The following is a 19,633-nucleotide window of genomic DNA, read 5'->3' as shown; positions in this document are numbered from 1 at the left end:
CCCACTCGAATGGATCGCAAGGATGAGGCATCTCCATCCTCCTCCTTCGAAGAATGCTGGCAACATGCCGTCCACGCCATTGTCTTTGCCTCGAGGCGGTCGTCCTAGTCCCGCAGTCCCTAGTATTTGCTGACGTCGGCAAGGAAAACCCACATGTCGGCTTGTGTGCGATTGGCGATTGATCCAGCACGTGGCGCCATGGGTTGCTGTCCATAGAACTCGCGAGTCACATGGCATTCAATCCAAAGAATCAATTGTATATACAAATGTGAAGTCATAAAATACCAAATCCGTTTCCAAATCAACGGAAAGGCCGGCCTGTGCATGAAATCTAATGTTTCCATACATATTGCAAGTCCAAATAAATAATGGGATTAATAATGCAACGATTCCTGGACGCTGCAAGATCTTCCCACTTCCCAATTTGCCCTTTGCTGCCACTCATTTCGCCCAAGATGGCCGCGCCCCAGAAGCTCCAGCATTCAATCGTCGGTCTCGGCAACCCGCTCCTCGACATCTCGGCCAAGGTCCATGACGCCTTCCTCACCAAGTATGGCATCACGGTCGACAACGCGATCCTCGCCGAGGAGAAGCACCTGCCCATGTACGACGAGCTCACCAAGGAGTTCCAGGCCGAGTTCATCGCGGGCGGCGCGACGCAGAACTCGATCCGCGTTGCGCAGTGGATGCTCAAGAAGCAGTGCGCGAACGCGACCTCGTTCTTTGGCTGCGTCGGCAACGACGAGTTTGGCAAGGTGCTCAAGGACTGCGCCATCAAGGACGGCGTCAACGCCCACTACATGGTGCACGAGAAGGTCGCGACCGGCACGTGCGCCGTGTGCGTCAACGAGGCGGGCGAGCGCTCGCTCGTCGCCAACTTGAGCGCGGCCAACGAGTTTGAGCTCGCCCACTTGGACGACGCCGCGAGCAAGACCATCGTCGAGAACGGCAAGCTCTACTACTCGGCCGGCTTCCACTTGACCGTGTGCCCGCAGGCCATCATGAAGCTCGCCGAGCACGCGGCCTTCTCCAACAAGATCTTTATGCTCAACCTCTCGGCGCCGTTCATTGTGCAGTTCTTCAAGGATGCGCTCATGCCGGCCGTGCACCACGCCGACTTTGTGTTCGGTAACGAGAACGAAGCGCTCGAGTTTGGCAAGGCCCATGGCTGGGGCGAGGACCTCGCGGTCATTGCGCTCCGCCTCTCGCAGCTGCCCAAGGCCTCGGGCGCGCGCTGCCGCACGGTCGTCTTCACGCAAGGCGCCAAGCCCACGATCACGGTGCACAACGGCACCCTTCGCCTCTTCGATGTCCCGGCGCTTGACCAGAAGGAGATCGTCGACACGAACGGTGCTGGTGATGCTTTCGTCGGCGGCTTCATCGCGCAAATGGCGCTGGAGCAGCCCATCGAAAAGTGCGTCGATGCCGGTCACTGGGCCGCGCAGGTCGTCATTCGCCGCTCGGGCTGCACCTTCCCCGACACGTGCGACTACAAGTAAAGTACAAGGCAACGTCATATAAGATAACAGACTAGGATCGTTTTGGGAACCACTATACGACCAATCTTTGTGCAAGGTGTATACGTGGCGCGCTGGCGACACAGGACGGCTTCGGCTCGACCGCGCCAAGTGCGACCGTCGACAGCGTTGGGTGCAGCATGTCGCCGCCCGTGGGTACCAGCTTGCTCGTCACTGCGCACGTATGCGGCATGTACGCCAAGGACGACGGCATGGCGCGACGCTATCCTCTCGACTTGCCACCGGGTTTCGTTTGCTCGATACCAATTTCACTTGTTGGGAGCACGACTACAACCATAGACTTGACCATTGCACGGGCTCAAAGCCCGATGCCATGTGACATGAGATGTGTACCAGCTTCACCTCGAAGCTCGAGACTAGCGTACTCACGACCAGCGCCGTGGTTGATGGTCCACAGTCAACCGAGCGGTGTCGTACGCCTTGCCGGCCACGTATGCTTTCCTATATATAGGTCGCAGGATGACGTGGCACTCTCGTGTGCAGGCGCAGTATGGTCGTCATCTTGGATATTGTCCGTTGGCTCAAAATAGATTCCCGGCGGCGCAAGCGAGCATCACATCGATGGGGTCGCACTCGGGCTACAAGGGCTTCAAGTCGTGGTCGGGCCAAGAATGCCCGACGCTCAAGCCCGGCGAGAGCTACGACAGCCGGTCGACCAAGTTTAGCGCAATGGGCCAAAGCATCATGAGCACCATGTGCGTGCAAAACCCAGCGTTTGGCAGCGTCTACCGCGCCGACTTTGGGCTCGTGACGCAGGCCGACTATGCGATGAGGCCGGCGAAGCCGTGCTACGACGACGTGGTCGCAGGCAAAAAGTTTCTCGGGCAAAGTTTGTACGAAAGCGACTTTGTGCACTTTTCCAACCACGGAAAAGCCTTGTTGGCCAAGCCAAAGGACGACTTCAAACGCGTCTTTGACGCACTCGCCAGAGCCGTCGACGACGACGAACCCAACAACGCGACGGTCGACGACCCGCGCCTGCCCCGCGACCGCATCAAGGAGCTCCTGACGACAGTGTACGGCAGCCCGCCATCGACGCGCCTTCTCGAGATGTACAGCCACATGTTTGACCCGATTCCGGACGGCTACGTGACGTGGCCTATCTTTGAAGAGGCCATGGACCGCATCCACCACTTCGTCGCCAACAGCGTCGGCAAGCTCCATGGCAAACCGAGCTGGATGGAGTATTTGAGTTTGCGCCGACTCGTGCCCAGCACCGTGCCGAGCAGCAGCCACCAGATCGATTATGGTACGTACGGATCGGACCCGCTCGCGCGACCGTACTTGAGTCGCACGCTTGGGATGGCGTCGACGACGTCCGACCTCGCCGACGGGACGACCAAGAACACGTGTCACATTCCGCGCTACGGCGGCTTTTTGCCCGAAGCACCCCACAACCCGATTGCGGTCGCCCAAGGCGACGGCACGGTGCCGCGTAATAAGGGCGCGGACCTTCGGTTGTACCACCTCAACAACATTCCCGGCTACACGGGGCACAAGCCCGTCGACTCGAAGAACGTACGGGGCGAGGCCACGACGGGGACCGATCCACGGTCGACCAACGGCTACATCTATCGCCCGCACCTCTAAGCTGGCACAAGACTATTTCACATGCTCTTTTTGTCTTGTGGTGATTAGGGTAGGGTAGGACTAGGGCGACGCAAAGAGTCGCGAGTGCGGCCGGACGGCGTAGACAAAGTCGAGGACAGTCGAATCGCGCGCCGTGACGCGATGCACCATGCTCTCCAAAAGCCACTCGGTGACGAAGCATCCGAGTTGCGCATGCTCTAGTATCCTTATTGTTATAACTTGCAACGACAAAATAACGAAATGGCACGAACCTGCGTCGCGCAATAATTTGGCCGAGAACGATGCCACGGGGGCTGTTGCGCGTGCTGTCTGTCCTTTCTACAGAGAGCGGTGTAACTAACAATGGACAAAGAACGTAGCGCACATGGTTGCATCGAAAGAGACACGCGCCGTCGTCATGAGCGAGAATGGCACGGAGCACATCGACGCGGTTGTACTGCGCCGCCACGTGCAGCGCTGTATCGCCTTGCTATAAACATGCCGTTAGGTATCTGACATCGATACTGAGAAGGATAGAGTACGGCATTGGTGTCGGTCATCGCGGCGGGCGACGCATGCAACAGAGACTGGACGTCGTCGAGCCTGCCCAGCTTTGCCAGCACATGCAGCACCGTGTCGCCTTGCTACGTGCAGCACCCTCAAGCATGGAAGCACCTCAAAGAGCAAATTTCTACTACCTCCGAGTGTTGCTCCAGCGTGGCCAACTTGGCCGTCTCTAAGCATTCGAAAATTGGACTGAGTTTGTTCGGAGAGTGCAATCGCAGAACCGATGCGAGTGAGCTGGTTGCGAAGGCGTAAGTGGGTCGCTGCCAAGTCGAACGCACAAGCGCCATCCTACATCGAGGGGATAGCGTGTCGTCCACGCGAGCACTGCAGACGTTGGTGACGGCAAACACGTCGGCGCCGGCGTCGACAAGGTACTGGAGAATGTCATAGTGACCAGCTTGTGCCGCGAGATGCAGGGCTGTGCAACCATTCTACAGCAAACTCGCACGTTATACCCAAGCAAAGCGATCGAACCTCGTTGCGCGCTTCGATGTGGGGAGTCCCCTCGGCTAGAATGCGCAATAACGCGTCCACTTTGTTGGACGCCGCCGCATAGTGCAGCCGCGTGTTGCCAGCCTACGCCATTGGTTGTCATAAACCGTCGAGCCGAGCTCTGTTCTCTGGAGCGCTACTGCATCGGGGGCGATGGCCAACACCGCGGCGAGGTCTATGCATCCCAAGGCGTCGATCAAAGATGCTCTTTTGTGCACAGTAAACGCAGCGCGTCGTACCGAGGTCTCGTAGGCGTGCAGTGACTGTCGTATGCATGCGCCAGCCCGCCAAATCGGCGGCATACTGCCCTTTCTATCGATCGCAAAAGGTTATACCGTTCCCGTCGCATATGCGGCAGCGATGGACGACTGCTGTGCTACTACGTACGTGGTTCTTGTGCAAGACGTTGGCGCGATGGGCGAGAAGCAGCTCGACACACGCCACGTGCCCGCCGACGGCCGCTTTGTGAAGCGGCGTGTTGCCGCCGTCATTGGTCACGTTGACGCTGGCGCCGCGCTCGACGAGCAGTGCCGCCATCTCGGACCGTCCCGCCACGCACGCATGATGCAGCGGTGTGTTGCCATCCTACGCATACCTCATACATCTAAACAATGTATCATTTTGATCGTGGGCGCACAGCATCGGTGCTGTCGAGGTAGCGGATGTACGCATGGGCCGCTTTCATATCGTTGCGAAGTATTGCCGTATGGAGCGGCGTGCACGACGGCGTCAGCGGGACATCATACGACGCAGGAAGCGGTGGCTTTGGCTTGAGGAGCTTCTGGAGTCGTATCGGTCGCGCCAGCGATTTGGTCGGCGAAGCGACCATTTTACCGAGTGCGAAACCGCTGCACGAGAAAAACAGTGTTTCCATCCACTGGCTCGGTGGAAAATCCGAGATATTGAGAAAAAGGCCGGATCGATCTCGCTTTTTGTTCCATGGTTTAGCCTCCGTTTTCGAAGTCTGTCAGTCGTCAATTGTGCCAAGCGAGAATGGACCTGGTCATGGAAGAGGTCGTTGACCCGAGCTTCGAGCCGTCGGATGCCGAGGTCCTTCAGCACGCAACGTTCCTTGGCATGGACGTCATCAACGACAAGGACCTCCTTTGGATCGCTCGCGATGCGCTCAAGGTACAGAGCATGGTCCCGTGCCATATCCACGACGACGTAGGCCAACCTGCCTGAGCACTGGAAGCCGTGCAAGATGGTCGAGACGGACCACATTTACTACTACAACTTTGCCACCGGCGCCAGTACGTGGGACCACCCCTGCGACGAGGTACGCGTTGGACACATCGACGCGAAAACGAACGTCGCTGCTAGCGATTTCGCCAGCTCTACCACGAGCACAAGGCCACGTTGATGGCGCAAGCTTCCGAGGTGCGCCCGCCCGAGGCGACGACGCCGCCCACAGGCCGGGTGGACAGCAAAGTGCTCGTCGACGATATTCAGTGTGCACTCGCCGCCGCCACCGCGTCGCTTCAGGACGCACAAGCGATGCTCGCCGAGCTCGTTGGCGCCGAAGCGCGCAAATGGGAGGCAGAGCTCGCCGCGCGGGACGCCACGTGGCAGCGCCAAGTCGATGATCTCTCGCGGCGGCTGGCGGCCGCGCAGGTGCAACCACGAGCTTCGTCCGAGGACAAGGACTGGGAAATCATCGAGTGAGAGAGTTGCTGCTGCACGTAACACGCTGTTTTGTATACGGTATTCATCAACATTTTGATGCGGGAAGTGACGGTCGCTAAAGCATTGCATGACAGCGTGACCGACGCACTGAGCTGGTCGCCGAGATCGCTGCGCTATACACAGCACTGGTACGGATGACGCCGTCACTGCAAATTGGATGATTCAAATCGCGCTGGGGTTGTGCGCCAGTATTGCGCGAACTCTTAACTATCGCAGTCGAAGTAACCAACTACCGGCGTGTGTATACCTCATAGTACTGAGCAAAGATCACGTGGCGTTGTGAAACGGCAGGACACGGCAGCAATGGACGCGGGCCAAGGAGACAGCATCGTTCTCGAGGAAGAGATCGATCCCAACTATGAGCCGACGGAAGATGAGGTCCTCGAGTACGCCAAGTGGCTCGGCATGGACCTCGAGGCCGAGCGGGACCTCTTTTGGATTGCCCGGGAAGGGCTCAAGGTACCTTCTCGTCATAGTTGGACACGACTGCTTCCTGTGGCGTAGGCCCCGCTGCCCGAGAACTGGAAGCCGTGCAAGACGACGGATACGGGCGAAATTTACTACTTCAACTTTGCCTCGGGCGCCAGCACGTGGGACCATCCGTGCGACGAGGTGCATTTTGTTCAACGTCCTTTTTCATGGCTCTACGGCGCTACGAAATATGTAGTACTATCGCAAGCTCTACGACGACCACAAGAAGAAATCGATTCACGGCAAAAAGGTGATGTAAGGGTTTGGACGGAACACACCCAATTTTGGCGCTTAGGACTCGGATTCCAAGAAGAAGAAGGAAAAAGACGATGTCGATGAGATTTTGGGCAAAAAAAGCAAGAAAAAGAAAGCACCGCCCAAGACCGACGGGCTCTCAGCCGTCAAGACGAGCCTCGACAAAAAGCCCCTTGGCGGGCTTCCCAGCAAGGTACTTATCTCTGCAGCCTATCTCTCGAGACAAGACTTTGCTTTCGTGTAGTTGGGCCCTACGTCCGGCGGGTTAGGCCCGCTGGGGGGGCTCAAGCCCGTGGGGGGGCTCGGCGTACGTTGTCCACTTGATTATATCACCATTGAACATGTGCCTTAGCGCCCGGGACCCAAGGCGTTAGCGCGCGCCGAGAGCGACGATGAAAAGGAAAACGACGACGACGACGAAGAGGAAGCCAAAGTCGAAATCAAAGCGATTGGGCGGAAGCCGCTTCTCGGGGTGCCCAAAGCCGGTGCCAAGGAAGAGCTCGATAAGAAATCTGCGTCACTGGAGAAGGAGCTCGCAGACCTCGAGTCGGCGCACGCCGAAAAGATCGCGGCGCTCGAGGCCAAAGTGGCGGCCCAAGAAGACACGCTGCGCGACACCATCGCCACCAACGAGAAAAAATTGTCCAAAATCCAAGCCTCGCACGACGACGAGGTCGCGAGCATGAAGGAGCTCGAGAAGAAGCTCTCGAAGCGCCGAAAAGACATGGAGACCGAGAACCGCAAGCAGCTCGACGAGCTCGAAGAGGCGTTTGTCGACAAGAAGCGCGAGCTGCGCCAGCACCAGGACAAGGACACCAAGGGAATTGAAGAGAAGCACCGCCAGCGCATCGACGAGCTCTTGGCCAAGCACGAACATGCGCTGGAAGAGATGCGGCGCAAGCAAGAAATGGAAACCGAGCACCGTGAGAAGGTCGAAGCCGAGACCTCGAGCCGCCTCCAAGATGAAGTGGACGGACTCAAAGCCGAGGTGGCCAAGCTCAAGAGCAAGCTGCAGCAAGCCGACGACGAGGAGACTGAACGCAACACCAAGCTCACGGAGGCTCGGGCCACAATCGAGAGGTTGGAAGCGCGAGTCCAGGACCTTGAAGCGTCGAGCACAACGCCCGATGATGGTACAGCGCGAGAGTCGGCAGTCGCGGCCGAAGCACAAAAGTGGGCCGCCAAGCTCGAGGCAGAGACGACGGCGCTAGAAGCAAAGTGGCGCGCCAACATGGTAGAGGTGACGACGAAGCTCGACGCTGTTACAGCCGAGCGGGATGCAGCGGTGACGGCAGCGTCCGACGCAAACACAGTCTGGCAGCGCAAACTGCAAGAAGCTACTGCAGCATCGTCCGAGTCAGTGATGCGCGAGACCGCGCCAGACACAAGCGTCCTCGACGCGCTGCAAGCCAAATATGAAGCGCTTCAATCCAAACTTGACGCGCTTCAATCCGAACATGACGCGCTTCAATCCGAACATGACGCGCTCGATACCGCCCACGCAGCCCTGCAAGCCAAATATGACGCGCTTCATTCGACCCACGAAGCGCTTCAAAGCGATCTCCGTGGCGAAGTGGAGAGCGCTACTGCCAAAGCTGCCGAGTGGCAGGCAAAATGCGAAGCGGCGACGCGCGACCAAGCCGACTGGCAGGCAAAATACGAAGCGGCGTGCAACGCGGCACCAGTAGTTACCACAGGCGACAGTGACGCAACGGCGTGGACTGCCAAGACCGAGGCGCTTCAATCGGCCGCCAAGGCCAGAGAGGCGACCTTACAAGCCGAGATAGCCGACCTGCGAGAGGCCAAAGCTGCCGACGACGACGCCATGTCGGCGTTGACAGCCGCCAAAGACGCGCTACAAACCAAGTTCGATGCACTCGTGACGTCCCATGCTGCCACGACACTAGCGCTCGACGACCTCCAGGTTGCGCGTCTAGCGAGCGACACTCAGTCCGCGTCAGTGCAATCAGACGAAATCGACCGATGGAAGCGCCAGTGTACATCGCTCGAGACCCAATTGGCCGAGTCGGCGACCGAGCACGAAGCTGCGATTGAAACACTTCAAAAGAGCCAACGCCAGCTGCAGGACAACCTAGCGGCCGCCGAGAACGACTATCGCGCCGAGACAAGTGCGCTCAACACCCGCTTCCACGAAGAAAAGAAGCACCTCGAAGCGCAGTTGGCCCAGGTGCAGTCGCAGTGGACGTCGCTTCAGAGCCAAGAGTCGTCGACGTCAAGTGTTCTCTCGGCGCTGCAAAATCAACTTCGCCAGGCGCTCGACGAAAAGGCGGCAGTACACCTGTCGATGGACGAACAGCTCGAGGCGACGCGCAAGACAGCAGCGGTGTACGAGACCACGATTTCAAGCTTGAAGCGCGACGCATCGGACGTCCAGACAACCCATGCAGCTGCGCTCCAGGCCGCGCTCTCCGAGACGCACAAAGTTGAAGCCGCCAAGCGGGCCTTGGACGATCAAAAGGCGGCACTCGAGCGCAAGCTCAAGCAGAAAGACGCCGAGATCGCCGCGCTCACGGCGCAGCTGCAGGCAGAGCCCTCAAGCAGCCCGTCCGCGACGGTGCCGGCGTGGGAGCTCGAGAAGTGGACGACGCAGGCCAAGGCGCTCGAAGCAGAAAAGACCGAAGTACAAGCACGCTACGAGACCGCCATGCACGAGCTCGACGCGCTTGGTGACCAACACCACCGCCTTCAGCTGGAAAAAGACCAAGCGGAAAAGAAGGGCCGGCAGCTCGAGGCCGATCGGGACGCGGCGCAGCTCAAACTCAAAAGCGTCCAAGCCGAATGCGATACACTCACCTCCAAACTGCGCAGTGTCTCGGCCGAAGTCGCGGACGCGAAGAGCGCAGCCAACAAACTCAAAATGACAACCCAGTCGCTCGAGGCACAGCTCCAAAAGCAAGCCGACGAGGCATCGTCGTGGGAAGCCAGAGCAAGCAAGCACCGCGACGCGGCGGAAGCGCTCGAGCTCCAACTGCGTTCGCTCAAGCTTCAGATGGACGAAAGCAGCTTTCAGCTGTCGATGGAGCAGCAAGAAAAGACATTGCTTCAGCAAGAAGTCGATGCGCTCAAAGCCAAAGCGATGGCCGCCGTCCCAACCGACAAGAGCTCGTCCGAGAAGGCGAATAGCTCGGCGTGGAAGGAACAGGTCGACACGCTACTTCTCGAAAAGCAGCAAGCGGTCGAGAAGCTCCGTTTGATGACCCAAAAGCTCCAGGACGTTGAGAGCAAGAGCAAAACCTCCATCGAGTCCCTGGAGCGATCTATGGCGTCGATAACCACGGAGAAGCAGGCCATCCAGGAGCGCTGCGAGAAGGTCGCCAAGCAACTGCAGCAAGCCGAAGGTGCGGTGCGCCGTCTCGAGCAAGAGCGAGACGAGATCGATGACAACTACAAGCGCACGAGCCAAGACAAGGTCGACGTCGAGAGCAAGGTGCGGTCGCTTGTCGAGTCGCAACGATCGCTCGAAACGCAGCTGCGGGAGGCAACCCACCATGTACGGCTGTGAGACCAATGCGGTGCTTGATGCGGATTAGGTCGAGTCGCTTGAAGATGAGAAACGCCAGTTGCAGTACAGCGCGAGTGCATTCGAGAGCCGGCTCAAACGCTACGAAACCGATATTGACCGGCTCAAGACCGAGTTGGCTACGACAACAACCGCCAAAGAGACTGCCGAGACCAAGTTGCGCTCTGAGACTGCATCGCTCGAGGCAAAGCTCAAGGCGATTCGCCAAGAGCTAGCCGACTCGCTTCAGCGACGCTCCAACGACGACGAGTCGCAGCGAGATCAGCTGACGTCGCAACACAAACGCGAGCTCGACGACCTCAAAAAAGAGCTGTTGGCCAAGGTTGCGACCGCCGAGGCCGACACCGAGACGCTGCGTCAGAGTGTGCACGACCGCGCCAAGGAGCTGCAGCTCAAATCCAAGGAGCTTGAGACTATCTCGCTGCAGCGGCAAAAGCTCGAGGTTTTGTCTGCTTCGGTTCAAGAGCAGGCACGACAAGAGAAGGTGCAAGCCGCCACCGATCTGGAGGCGCTCAAAGCGCGGTTGAAAGCCGTACAAACCGAGAAAGACGAACTGTTTCTTCTCGCGTCGGCGTCGACTCCGGTGGCGCCGACGATGTCGTCGTCGACGACGGCGAGCAACCACGAGCTGCACTCGGTCAAGTTGCAAATGGCCCACGTCAACCAAAACGAGCTCGAGACGCACCTCAAAGAGGTCACGTCGCAGCTCGATACGTGGCGGCGCAAAGCCAGCATGCTAGATCTGCGCTGCCGCGACTTGGCGCTGGAAATCGAAGGCCTCCATGTGGAGAACGCGACGCTGCGGTCGGCGGCGCAGCGACTGCACACGAACGCGCTCGAGTCGCTCTCGAGCCTCGAGCGTCTCAACTACGAGCACAAGAAGCGGCTGTTGCGCTCCGAGTACATGGGCCAGCTGCGCGACTTTTCCGATCGAGAGGAGCTCGCTTTGGCGCGGCAGAAAGCGCGCGTCCGCGCGAGCTGCGAGCGGCAGCTGGAAGAGGTCGTGCTGGCGTTTCAGCACCAAACCACGCAGCGCCTCGAACACGAAGAAACCGAGTTCCAAGCCGCACTGCGCCACTGCCAACACGATCATGAGCTCCAGCTCCAGCGGGCTCTCAAAGGCTTCCACGTAAAAGCACAGAGGGATTGTGGAGATGACCGTACGTGACATATGTAGGACAAACTTGCGGCCTACCAGCGCGAGCTCCAAGACAAGCAAACCGTACAGATGCACGCCATGGCCAAGCAATTGCACGAGGTGCGTCTGAATCGTTGCATGCAACTTCGCATCATTGCGGATGATACATGCAGGAGGAAGCCCATTTGGCAGCACGGCTTCGGGATACCCACCAGCTCAACCGCGAAGACGCGCTCTCCAAAGTCCAGAATCTACAACCTGGCGAGCTCCCCGAGCTCGTGCTCGACAAGCCGCAACCACTGCAACAACCAGCACCATCGTCGCCGTACCGATCCCCCAACCCGGCGTGGGAGGCCCATTCACGACCAGCAGCCAAGCAAAAGGTCCGTCGACGCAACGCGGAAAGTCGCCACCGACGCGTTCAATGGCAGCGCAAGATTGAGAAGGAAGTCGCACTCCTTGAGAAGGCCAAGCACTTTGTTGCAAAACAGAAGAAAGCGCTGAAAACCCGCATGGCCAAGCTTCAGTGCGAGAAAGACTGGTGGCGCCACGAGACGTCCATATCGCCGAAAGACCCGAGCTGGGTCTCAGAGATGCGGCAGCTTCTCGAGCTTGTAGAGATGCAGATTTTTACACCAAGACTGATGACGACGCTGTGTAGCACGCTGAGCAACTGGCCAATGACGCACGGGACCTCAAGGCGACGGAGAAGTGGGTAGCCAAACGCGCGAGCAAGATCCACGCGTTGGAGCGCGCGTGTGACCACGTGGACGAGGACCACGACGATGACGATGACGTGTCGACAAACGAGTCGGTCGACGCGACACTCGAGCGGCTTCACGATGAGTTGCTTCAGGACGGCGCCGCCATGTCGCACAAGCTGCGCCCCCGTGACCGCGAGAACATTGCGTGGCCGTCGGATGTGCCCCCCGTGCACCGCCCGCAGTACGACTATCGAAGCTACGAGCAACCCGCGTACGCGAGAACGTACTCGGCACCCATGCAGCAGCTTCACCCGTCCGAGATGGCAGCCCAAAACCGCTACTACTACCATCGCCAGCCCGACGAGCGGTACACTTTGGCGATGCAACACCACGCCGCATGACTTGGGTCCTAGGCACTATGGTGCGCTTGCGACACCCTCGTACAAGTCGCACATTGGGGGCAGCAAGGTCACCGACTGGGCGGCCAAGCGTGAAATGGCCAGCGCCGCGGCCAGTGCCCATGGATCGTATCTGGGCCAGCTCGCCAAGGAGCTGCAGGCGTACACGCGGCAGGCAGAGCCGGCATTGCGGCTCTCGGATGGAGAAGTCGACTTGGCCTAGTAAATTGACTTGCATCGACGCAAAAACACAGAACTGAATGTCAAAAACACAGAATTGAATGTCAACGGATTGATACATTTCTTAAAGGGCAATGCCTGAATGTATTGCAGACGGCTTTGGTGCAGCGGGTCTCGCAAAGATGCTGCGCCGGCACTTAGGCTCGGAGCGAGCCCGAGATGGCACCATGGTACACGGACCGGTTGCCCTTCTTGCTCTTGAGCCAGCACGTCCCGCCGTTGTGAATGTTCCAAACCCACACGGAGCACCCGGGAGTCGCATGGCAGTCGTCGCAGCAGTCGTCCGACGACGTGCGCGGAATCGCTGCCACATCGTTGCCGTAGTAGTCGATGTTGGCTTCGATCGCGCAGGTCGTCAGGGCCGCGTCGACGACACCGGCCATAGCCCCATGGTACGTCGACCGCGTCCCCTTCTTGGACTTCAGCCAGCAGGTGCCGCCGTTGTGAAGGTTCCAGACGTACACCTTGCAGCCAGGCGTCGCCTTGCAGTCGGCGCAGCAGTCGTCGGCCGACTTGCGGGCCACCGACGCAATGTCGTTGCCGTAGTAGTCGGTGTTGTGCTCCATGGGCGGGCACTGGTCGTTGGCAGGTGCGTCGATGACGCCAGCCTTGGCACCGTAGTACGTAGTGCGAGTGCCCTTCTTGGTCTTTAACCAACAAGTCCCACCGTCGTGGCGGTTCCAGACGTAGAGCTTGCAACCGGGCGTCGCCTTGCAGTCGGCGCAGCAGTCGTCCGCCGACGCACGCGAGACCGCGGCCACGTCGTTGCCGTAGTAGTCCGTGTCCATCTCCATCGGCGGGCACGTGACCGGCGCTTTCGTAGCAACGGAGGCATCCACGGTGCCGGCGACCGCGCCGGGGTACACGGAGCGGGTGCCTTTCTTCGACTTCAACCAACAAGTCCCACCGTCGTGGTGGTTCCAGACGTAGAGCTTGCAACCGGGCGTCACCTTGCAGTCGGCGCAGCAGTCGGCGGCAGACGCGCGCCGAATTGCCGCCACATCGTTGCCGTAGTAATCAGTATCCATCTCCACGGGACCGCACGCGGCATCCGATGTGGGCACTGGCGTCACCACCTTGGGCGTCGGCGCGGGTGTCGGGGCAAGCGTCGGGGCAGACGTCGGGGCAGACGTCGGGGCAAGAGTCGGGGCAAGAGTCGGGGCAAGAGTCGGGGCTTCCGTGGGCGCGGCAGTGGCCGCTGGTGGCGCGTCCGCCAAAAAGTCGGCAACGGCCTCGCCAATCACCTTGATTGAGTCCTTCATCGGGCCGTCGACATACGAGAGGTAGGCATCTTCACAATGTGTCGCGCCTTCAATGACCACGAAGCGCGACTTGGGGTTCTTGGGCTGCTTGGTGACACTGAGGCCCGACCACGGGTCGATTGCGCCATTAGTGAAAATGACGTTCTCAACATCAATGTCCCAGCCGCCGTACTTGGCGTTGGTCGCGTCGACGTTGGCGCGCATCGTCGCAGCGTCCACATGGAAGCGCGTCGTGCACGGCGAGTAGCGGTGCACGATCTCGGGGCTCGCGTACGCAAGGCCGCGAAATGGCGTGTTGTCGCCCGTGCTGGCCGTGATGAGGAAGCCGAATTCATTGCACGTCTGCCACGTCCACTGGCCAAACTCGGGGTTGGCGGCTATGCAACCAAGACACGATAAGTTTGTGCCGTTCACTGTGACTGTGGAAGGTGTACCTTGGCGCAAAGCGCGGACCGGGACCCACTTGCTGCCGTTGAAGACAAAGCCCGGCGCGCACCCATGGTAGATGGCGAGCTTCCACTTGCTCATGCGGTCCATGGGCGTCTGTCCATTGGTGGCGTCCGCCATGTAGTCACAGACCTCCTTGATCGAGTAGCCATGGTCGCGGCCATTCTGTCCGATGCCGTGGTAGTAGCTCATGACTTCCCACTCGATCGCTTGCTTCTCTTGGAGAGTCGCCGTCGCGCCGCACGAGCCAAACTTGGTGCGAAGCGGGTTGCCGCCCGCGACGACGAGCGCGTGAAAGTCATTGATGGCCGATTCAAAGTTGTCGAGACAGCGCTGGCCACCATGGTACTTGAGGCCGCGAGTGACGCCTTCCATGTACGCCTTGTGGTCGAACGAGGCTTGAACAGGCGCCGACGATGCCACCGCACTACAACATTTAATACCAACGTGAGCGTCCCGACACGCGAGCAAGGGCAATATGTACCCGGCGACCAAGGACGGGTACTTGAGCTTGAACCACGACGAGAGCATGCCGGAGTACGAGTAGCCCCACGCGATCCAGCGTGCGTCTTGGAGGCTGTGCTTTTCCGTAAAGAAGGCATGGAACGTCGCCTAATGCGAGAATGAACATAAACATGAGGTGACAGGAGACTGACAAGATCGGCCAGCGCCTGCGTCGACGAGTGGTACTTGCGCATCGATGCCTCGCTTTGGTCGCCGTTCGGCACCGAATCGCCGTAGTAGCTATGGAGGCGTGAGATGGTACACTCAAGTGGCAGAAGATTGATACCGGTGTTCTACGGCCACGATCATCGCCTTGTGCTTGATGGCCAAGTCGACCATGGTGGAGCCCGTGTCTGAGACCGTGTACTTCGACGCCTCCCACTCGCCGTTGATGTACAGAAAGACGGGTGAGCCCGCGCCGCCGTAGTACTCGTCGTTGTAATGGTAACGCTGGCTCCAGTGGCCGGCACTCGTGTCGTTGTGGTCAAGAATGGCCTCGTCAAACCAAAGGTCCACGACAGTGTTCTCCAGCCGGTTGGCAATCGACGCGTTCCCGAGCTTCCGCTCGCGGAGCGCGTGCATGTCAAAAGGCGGAGCGATCTGCCCGAGGACGAGCAGCGGCAACCCGATGAGCGCCGAGACGAGCTTGGGACCCAGCATGGCGATTGCAAAATGAACCTCGAATACGTCCTGTTGTAGTTAGTGCGCTGGGGTGTTGCATCTGCGATTTTCCGTGTCGCATTTCGATGGGTGCTACGTCGCGGATACCAGCTATCGTGTCTTGCGCTAAATGTTCCGAGTGCTATGCCATGCCACGCGCTTCACTCCACACTACCGGTACTAGAAAACTGGTTGACAACAGATTGTCATGATACAGCTCGGTACAACTCTAGTCGCAGACTCAAGGATGCGCTGGGATACGTCTGTCGCGGTGAACGAGATGTACGACATGACAGATCCAAGGGGTATGGCAGCTGGGTGACTGCCGATGGGACTGCATCTTTGCATCAAACAGGATGAGGTGTATTCGTGTATTCGGTGCGTCGGCTGACGTCCCTTGCATCTCATGGCACTTGTCTCGACTATGCGACCACGCGATGCCAGGCTCGCCCGTGGTTTAAGCTGTATTAGTACAACGTACTGTCACCCAGTAAAGAGGCAGTTTAGGACCAACGCCACATGACGACTGATGTTTCTCGCATCTTTCACATATTGTCTTAACGTTAACGTTAGTTATAGAATAATGTGAATCAATGTTTGCCACATCAAAAGTGCTGCTAGGACCTTTAGCAGCATCGCGGTTCAGAACCAACTTGTCTTACTCATCCACGCTGTGAACGACAAGTGCCACAGCCGAGCCCTCGGACCACACGTGACGCCGAACGCCCAGTGGCTCGGCTGGCTTGCAACGACGGTCGACGCCCACAAGTGTAGCCCGCTGCCGAGCCCGACTCTCAAGCCGCCATGGCTGGTTCGCCTGCGCAACGCGACGAAGCTGTTGACCCAGATGACTCTGGCCGAAGCCCGCCAAGGACAGCCTTCCAGCTCCCGACCCGCCATTTGGACGTCGACGGTGACTTTTACGCGACGCCTACAGCCGTCGCCTCCGCTGCCGAGCTCCGACTACCCGACGCCATCTTGCCCAAGTACGCCGACTTCGTCTACCAAGTGATGCTTCGCGCGGTCAAGCTCCGCGCTCATTTGCACTGGCTCGACAGGGCCGACCAAGCGTGCCTCTTTTGCCCCGAGCACGAGACGTACCGCCACTGTCTCGTAGACTGCGACTTCATCAAGGACGTGTGGAGCACCCTCCACGCGGTCACGGCCCCCTTGGGTGTAGTCTTGCCGACAACACTCTCGGGCTACCTCTACTCGACGCCGAAGACGGCCTCCAACATGCACCGAGCCGCTTTCCACTACCTTTGGCCAGTGCTCCGCGCCTGCGTCTGGTTCAACGTCTGGCGCGTCCGAAACGATCGCGTCTTTCACACCGACTTCCCACTGCAAAGTCCATGGACGATTGCCGTCAAAGCGGCGCGTGTCGCTCAAATGCACTTGCACCACAGCCTCGTTCAAATCCCGGGTAGATGGCTCTCCGTCGCCTTCTCCGGCTCCTCGCTCAACACGATTCCGCGCCAGCACCTTGTCCCGCGGATCGCGCTCCTGCCTCCGCCGGCCTAGATCAAGATCAACACCAGCGCCTACACAACGAAGAAAGTCCGACAATTTTATTTAGCGTAGATTTACGTATCTATTTTAATAGAAGACCCACTTCAACAACAACCAACATGTCTTACGGAAATGCAGCCCTGTTGTTCTGTGCCGGACTCAAACGGCTGGAACGGGAATCACGAGTGGGATTCGCATGCATCGTCCAAGTCTGTTTTTCCGCCACACACATCCTCAGATCAAACGAGCCACTCCTTGTATGGCGCATCCACTTGATGCTCCCGCCCTTAACGCTCGTTTTGGCGGTGGCAGCCCTCGCCAAATCGAGACTCATGTGCATACACGGTACGTGGACCCTGCTCAAGTGTGCCACTGCGAGATATGTCGTGCGCATCGGCGATGTGTAATATTACCAGGGCACGCGTTGCTCTGGCATGGAATAATGCGTTTGCACGGGTGATTGCATTGCACCTATTTCTGATTCGCGTGCGTCAGGAGCTTGCCATCCATGCATCGGCAGGACCTGCATCCCAAGCGCGTCGGACGCAGCAAGGGGCTTGAGGAATATGCGTCTTGTGCTGCCCTACCAAAATGTTCGCGTCGTTATTCTAGACTATCATTGCCTTGCGTACAAATTGTGAGTACAAATTGTACTAACAAGCGCCATCGTGGTGGGCTGTATTCATACAGCACGCCCAGTCACCGAGGGGGGTCGCCCGGAACCCACTGGTTGACCCACCAGTTTCGGCCGCCCCGCCCCCCATACAACCCTATTTATAGAAAACCCGCCGGTCTACGGGGCCTGGCACCGATCTGACCAATCACATGCGTCCATTTTTGGAGCAACCAATCACAGCAAGCAACGTCTTTTGCAACCAACTCCCCGCTGGACGATGGCGTCGATATCGACTACACCCGCCCGATCATACACCAGCTCGAGCCGGCGCTGCTCAAAGTCGTCAACCGCGCCTCGGGCACGATGGCTGATATCCTCAAGGACCGGGACCTGGGCATGAAGGCTGCCGACACGTCAGTTTTCTGTCGACAGTTCGACTCGCTCGCGGATTTCCGCACATTTTTCGGCGAGTTCGTTACTCCGCGCACTCGAGCTCAAGGTATGAAAATCTCTTACGTGAACACGCTAATCAATTACATAGACAATGCGGCCTCCGTTGATCCAGGTATCGCCGAAGTCGCGGTCGGGAACGAGACGCAGATCGGCGAGCTGCTCGGCGCCGTAGCAGCATTTCAAGCTGGCGATCTCCCGGATGTCCAATTTGGTTTCGACGCCAACGAGACCAGTCTTTCCAAGGTCAGCCAGTCCCCCTCGATGAGCGTCGTCTCTGGTACCCTTCTCCCATAACGCTTGCTTTCGGTACAATCACGACGTAGCCCTTCAAGTGCCTTCGGTTCTTGCACTCTTCGAGTTCACGGCCAACTGCTTGCGTAATTTACACGCGAAGGAGAACGGTCAGCGATGTGCTCCATGTCATTTCGTGACGTCAATATAGGGTCGGCAAACATGGGGGCCAAGTTCAACTCGCTTGCAGGAAGATGGTACAAGAAGGCCCCCAAGCTGGTGGAGACTTCGACGACGTCGGCCATGCTCAAGAGGAACGTCATCACCGCAACCGCCAAGGGTCAGTATCGGCTCCTCTCCGAGTACGTCAAGTCGTACAACAAGTGGCGCATCGAGTGGTCGGCAGCGCTGCCAAGTCCACCATGATCCACGCGTGTGGGGTCGAGTGGACATCTTCCAGCACGTGCTCAAGAGCGACAACGACTACGTCTCCTTCCGCGGCGACGAAGTAAAGGCCATTTTTCACACCGTTTGAATATTAGATATCTCCATTGTACTCTTATTGTCCTCCAACATGAGTGTACGTACACACGCAGTCCAACAGGATGCCGGTCACCCCGGTGGGCTGCCCGAAACCACCGGGTGCGGCTCACGAGGCCCCCGACCGCCACCTGAGGCTCAGTTTGACCCGCGGGGTCGTCCAAAATCCCGTAGGACCCCCGAAATTTGACCTCGGCTATGTAACAGATACAGGGGCCGGGCGTCCTCGACTTTGGCACGTGCCCGTGGAGCTGTTTTGGGAGATTTTGAGGTGCGAAGCGGGGTCGTGGATGAGGTTTCCAGCTTTCGCATATTGAGACCAAGGTGTGGCAAGTTTGGTATGTTCGCTACGTCCAATCGTTGTACACTTAAACTACTTATTCATATCGGGCTTTTCGTTTACCTACGTCCATGCCGGGAGCCTCGTCCCACGAAGACAGTGTAAATATTCCTAGCAACAAGAATTGGATATCCTGGGGCATTGAAGCTTATGGATAAGCCACAGACACTGAGCATGTTGAGATCGAGTTGTTCGGTGTTCGGCTACCCTCTGCCTCGTTTCAACAGCATGCAGACGCTGTCATGCACGCAATGTCACATGGTAGCCGTGGCACAATGGACGGTCGCTGTGCGTACCGCCGATTATTCCGTGATCACATAAAAGCCAGCGGTCCTTTCTTGCGATGGCTTAAACCGCGTGGCACCCACCGACATATTTGTTGTACGTTAGCCATGACTCATGCTTGGGACACGTGATGCACGTCGCATGACCGAGTCCGAGTCTTCGGCCGACGTCCGAGTCACGTCGGTGC

General features: G+C 58.5%; 8 protein-coding genes across 8 annotated transcripts; 6 read left to right on the top strand and 2 right to left on the bottom strand.

Annotated features, from left to right (window-relative positions):
- The first annotated feature begins 422 nt into the window (after nt 1-422).
- Nucleotides 423-1,563, top strand: SDRG_13600 (adenosine kinase). Its single transcript, XM_008619696.1, has one exon. It carries the CDS (start codon nt 456-458, stop codon nt 1,497-1,499), a length of 1,044 nt encoding a protein of 347 aa, XP_008617918.1. The 5' UTR covers nt 423-455; the 3' UTR covers nt 1,500-1,563.
- Nucleotides 1,564-2,049: 486 nt separating this feature from the next.
- On the top strand, nt 2,050-3,155 carry SDRG_13599 (hypothetical protein). The gene has a single exon (XM_008619695.1). The coding sequence runs from the start codon at nt 2,100-2,102 to the stop codon at nt 3,126-3,128; it is 1,029 nt and encodes a 342-aa protein (XP_008617917.1). The 5' UTR covers nt 2,050-2,099; the 3' UTR covers nt 3,129-3,155.
- SDRG_13598 (hypothetical protein) lies at nt 3,151-4,995 on the bottom strand (the record flags this gene model as incomplete). Its single annotated transcript, XM_008619694.1, has 12 exons — nt 3,151-3,325; nt 3,380-3,446; nt 3,493-3,597; nt 3,650-3,751; nt 3,806-3,843; nt 3,896-3,962; nt 4,007-4,105; nt 4,149-4,250; nt 4,307-4,341; nt 4,406-4,478; nt 4,554-4,751; nt 4,804-4,995. The coding sequence occupies 12 exons, from the start codon at nt 4,993-4,995 to the stop codon at nt 3,189-3,191; spliced, it is 1,215 nt and encodes a 404-aa protein (XP_008617916.1). The 3' UTR covers nt 3,151-3,188.
- A 91-nt stretch (nt 4,996-5,086) lies between these two features.
- On the top strand, nt 5,087-5,897 carry SDRG_13597 (hypothetical protein). Its single transcript, XM_008619693.1, has 3 exons — nt 5,087-5,297; nt 5,338-5,445; nt 5,490-5,897. Exons 1-3 carry the CDS (start codon nt 5,160-5,162, stop codon nt 5,829-5,831), a joined length of 588 nt encoding a protein of 195 aa, XP_008617915.1. The 5' UTR covers nt 5,087-5,159; the 3' UTR covers nt 5,832-5,897.
- A 243-nt stretch (nt 5,898-6,140) lies between these two features.
- Nucleotides 6,141-12,582, top strand: SDRG_13596 (hypothetical protein; the record flags this gene model as incomplete). Its single annotated transcript, XM_008619692.1, has 11 exons — nt 6,141-6,311; nt 6,357-6,464; nt 6,520-6,573; nt 6,619-6,771; nt 6,823-6,885; nt 6,931-10,089; nt 10,130-11,248; nt 11,297-11,377; nt 11,431-11,871; nt 11,919-12,328; nt 12,375-12,582. Exons 1-11 carry the CDS (start codon nt 6,156-6,158, stop codon nt 12,580-12,582), a joined length of 5,952 nt encoding a protein of 1,983 aa, XP_008617914.1. The 5' UTR covers nt 6,141-6,155.
- A 154-nt stretch (nt 12,583-12,736) lies between these two features.
- Nucleotides 12,737-15,472, bottom strand: SDRG_13595 (hypothetical protein; the record flags this gene model as incomplete). Its single annotated transcript, XM_008619691.1, has 5 exons — nt 12,737-14,238; nt 14,296-14,735; nt 14,793-14,920; nt 14,965-15,052; nt 15,099-15,472. The coding sequence occupies 5 exons, from the start codon at nt 15,470-15,472 to the stop codon at nt 12,737-12,739; spliced, it is 2,532 nt and encodes an 843-aa protein (XP_008617913.1).
- Nucleotides 15,473-16,250: 778 nt separating this feature from the next.
- On the top strand, nt 16,251-17,095 carry SDRG_13594 (hypothetical protein). The gene has a single exon (XM_008619690.1). The coding sequence runs from the start codon at nt 16,277-16,279 to the stop codon at nt 16,991-16,993; it is 717 nt and encodes a 238-aa protein (XP_008617912.1). The 5' UTR covers nt 16,251-16,276; the 3' UTR covers nt 16,994-17,095.
- An 815-nt stretch (nt 17,096-17,910) lies between these two features.
- SDRG_13593 (hypothetical protein) lies at nt 17,911-18,843 on the top strand. The gene is made up of 4 exons (XM_008619689.1): nt 17,911-18,096; nt 18,139-18,327; nt 18,374-18,451; nt 18,493-18,843. Exons 1-4 carry the CDS (start codon nt 17,961-17,963, stop codon nt 18,705-18,707), a joined length of 618 nt encoding a protein of 205 aa, XP_008617911.1. The 5' UTR covers nt 17,911-17,960; the 3' UTR covers nt 18,708-18,843.
- The last annotated feature ends 790 nt before the right edge of the window (nt 18,844-19,633 follow it).

The sequence above is a fragment of the Saprolegnia diclina genome, assembly GCF_000281045.1.
Source record: "Saprolegnia diclina VS20 unplaced genomic scaffold supercont1.61, whole genome shotgun sequence".
NCBI classification, from domain to species: domain Eukaryota; phylum Oomycota; class Saprolegniomycetes; order Saprolegniales; family Saprolegniaceae; genus Saprolegnia; species Saprolegnia diclina.
Note: the sequence above shows the minus strand (reverse complement) of the source record. Positions and strands in the feature narration are given on the sequence as shown.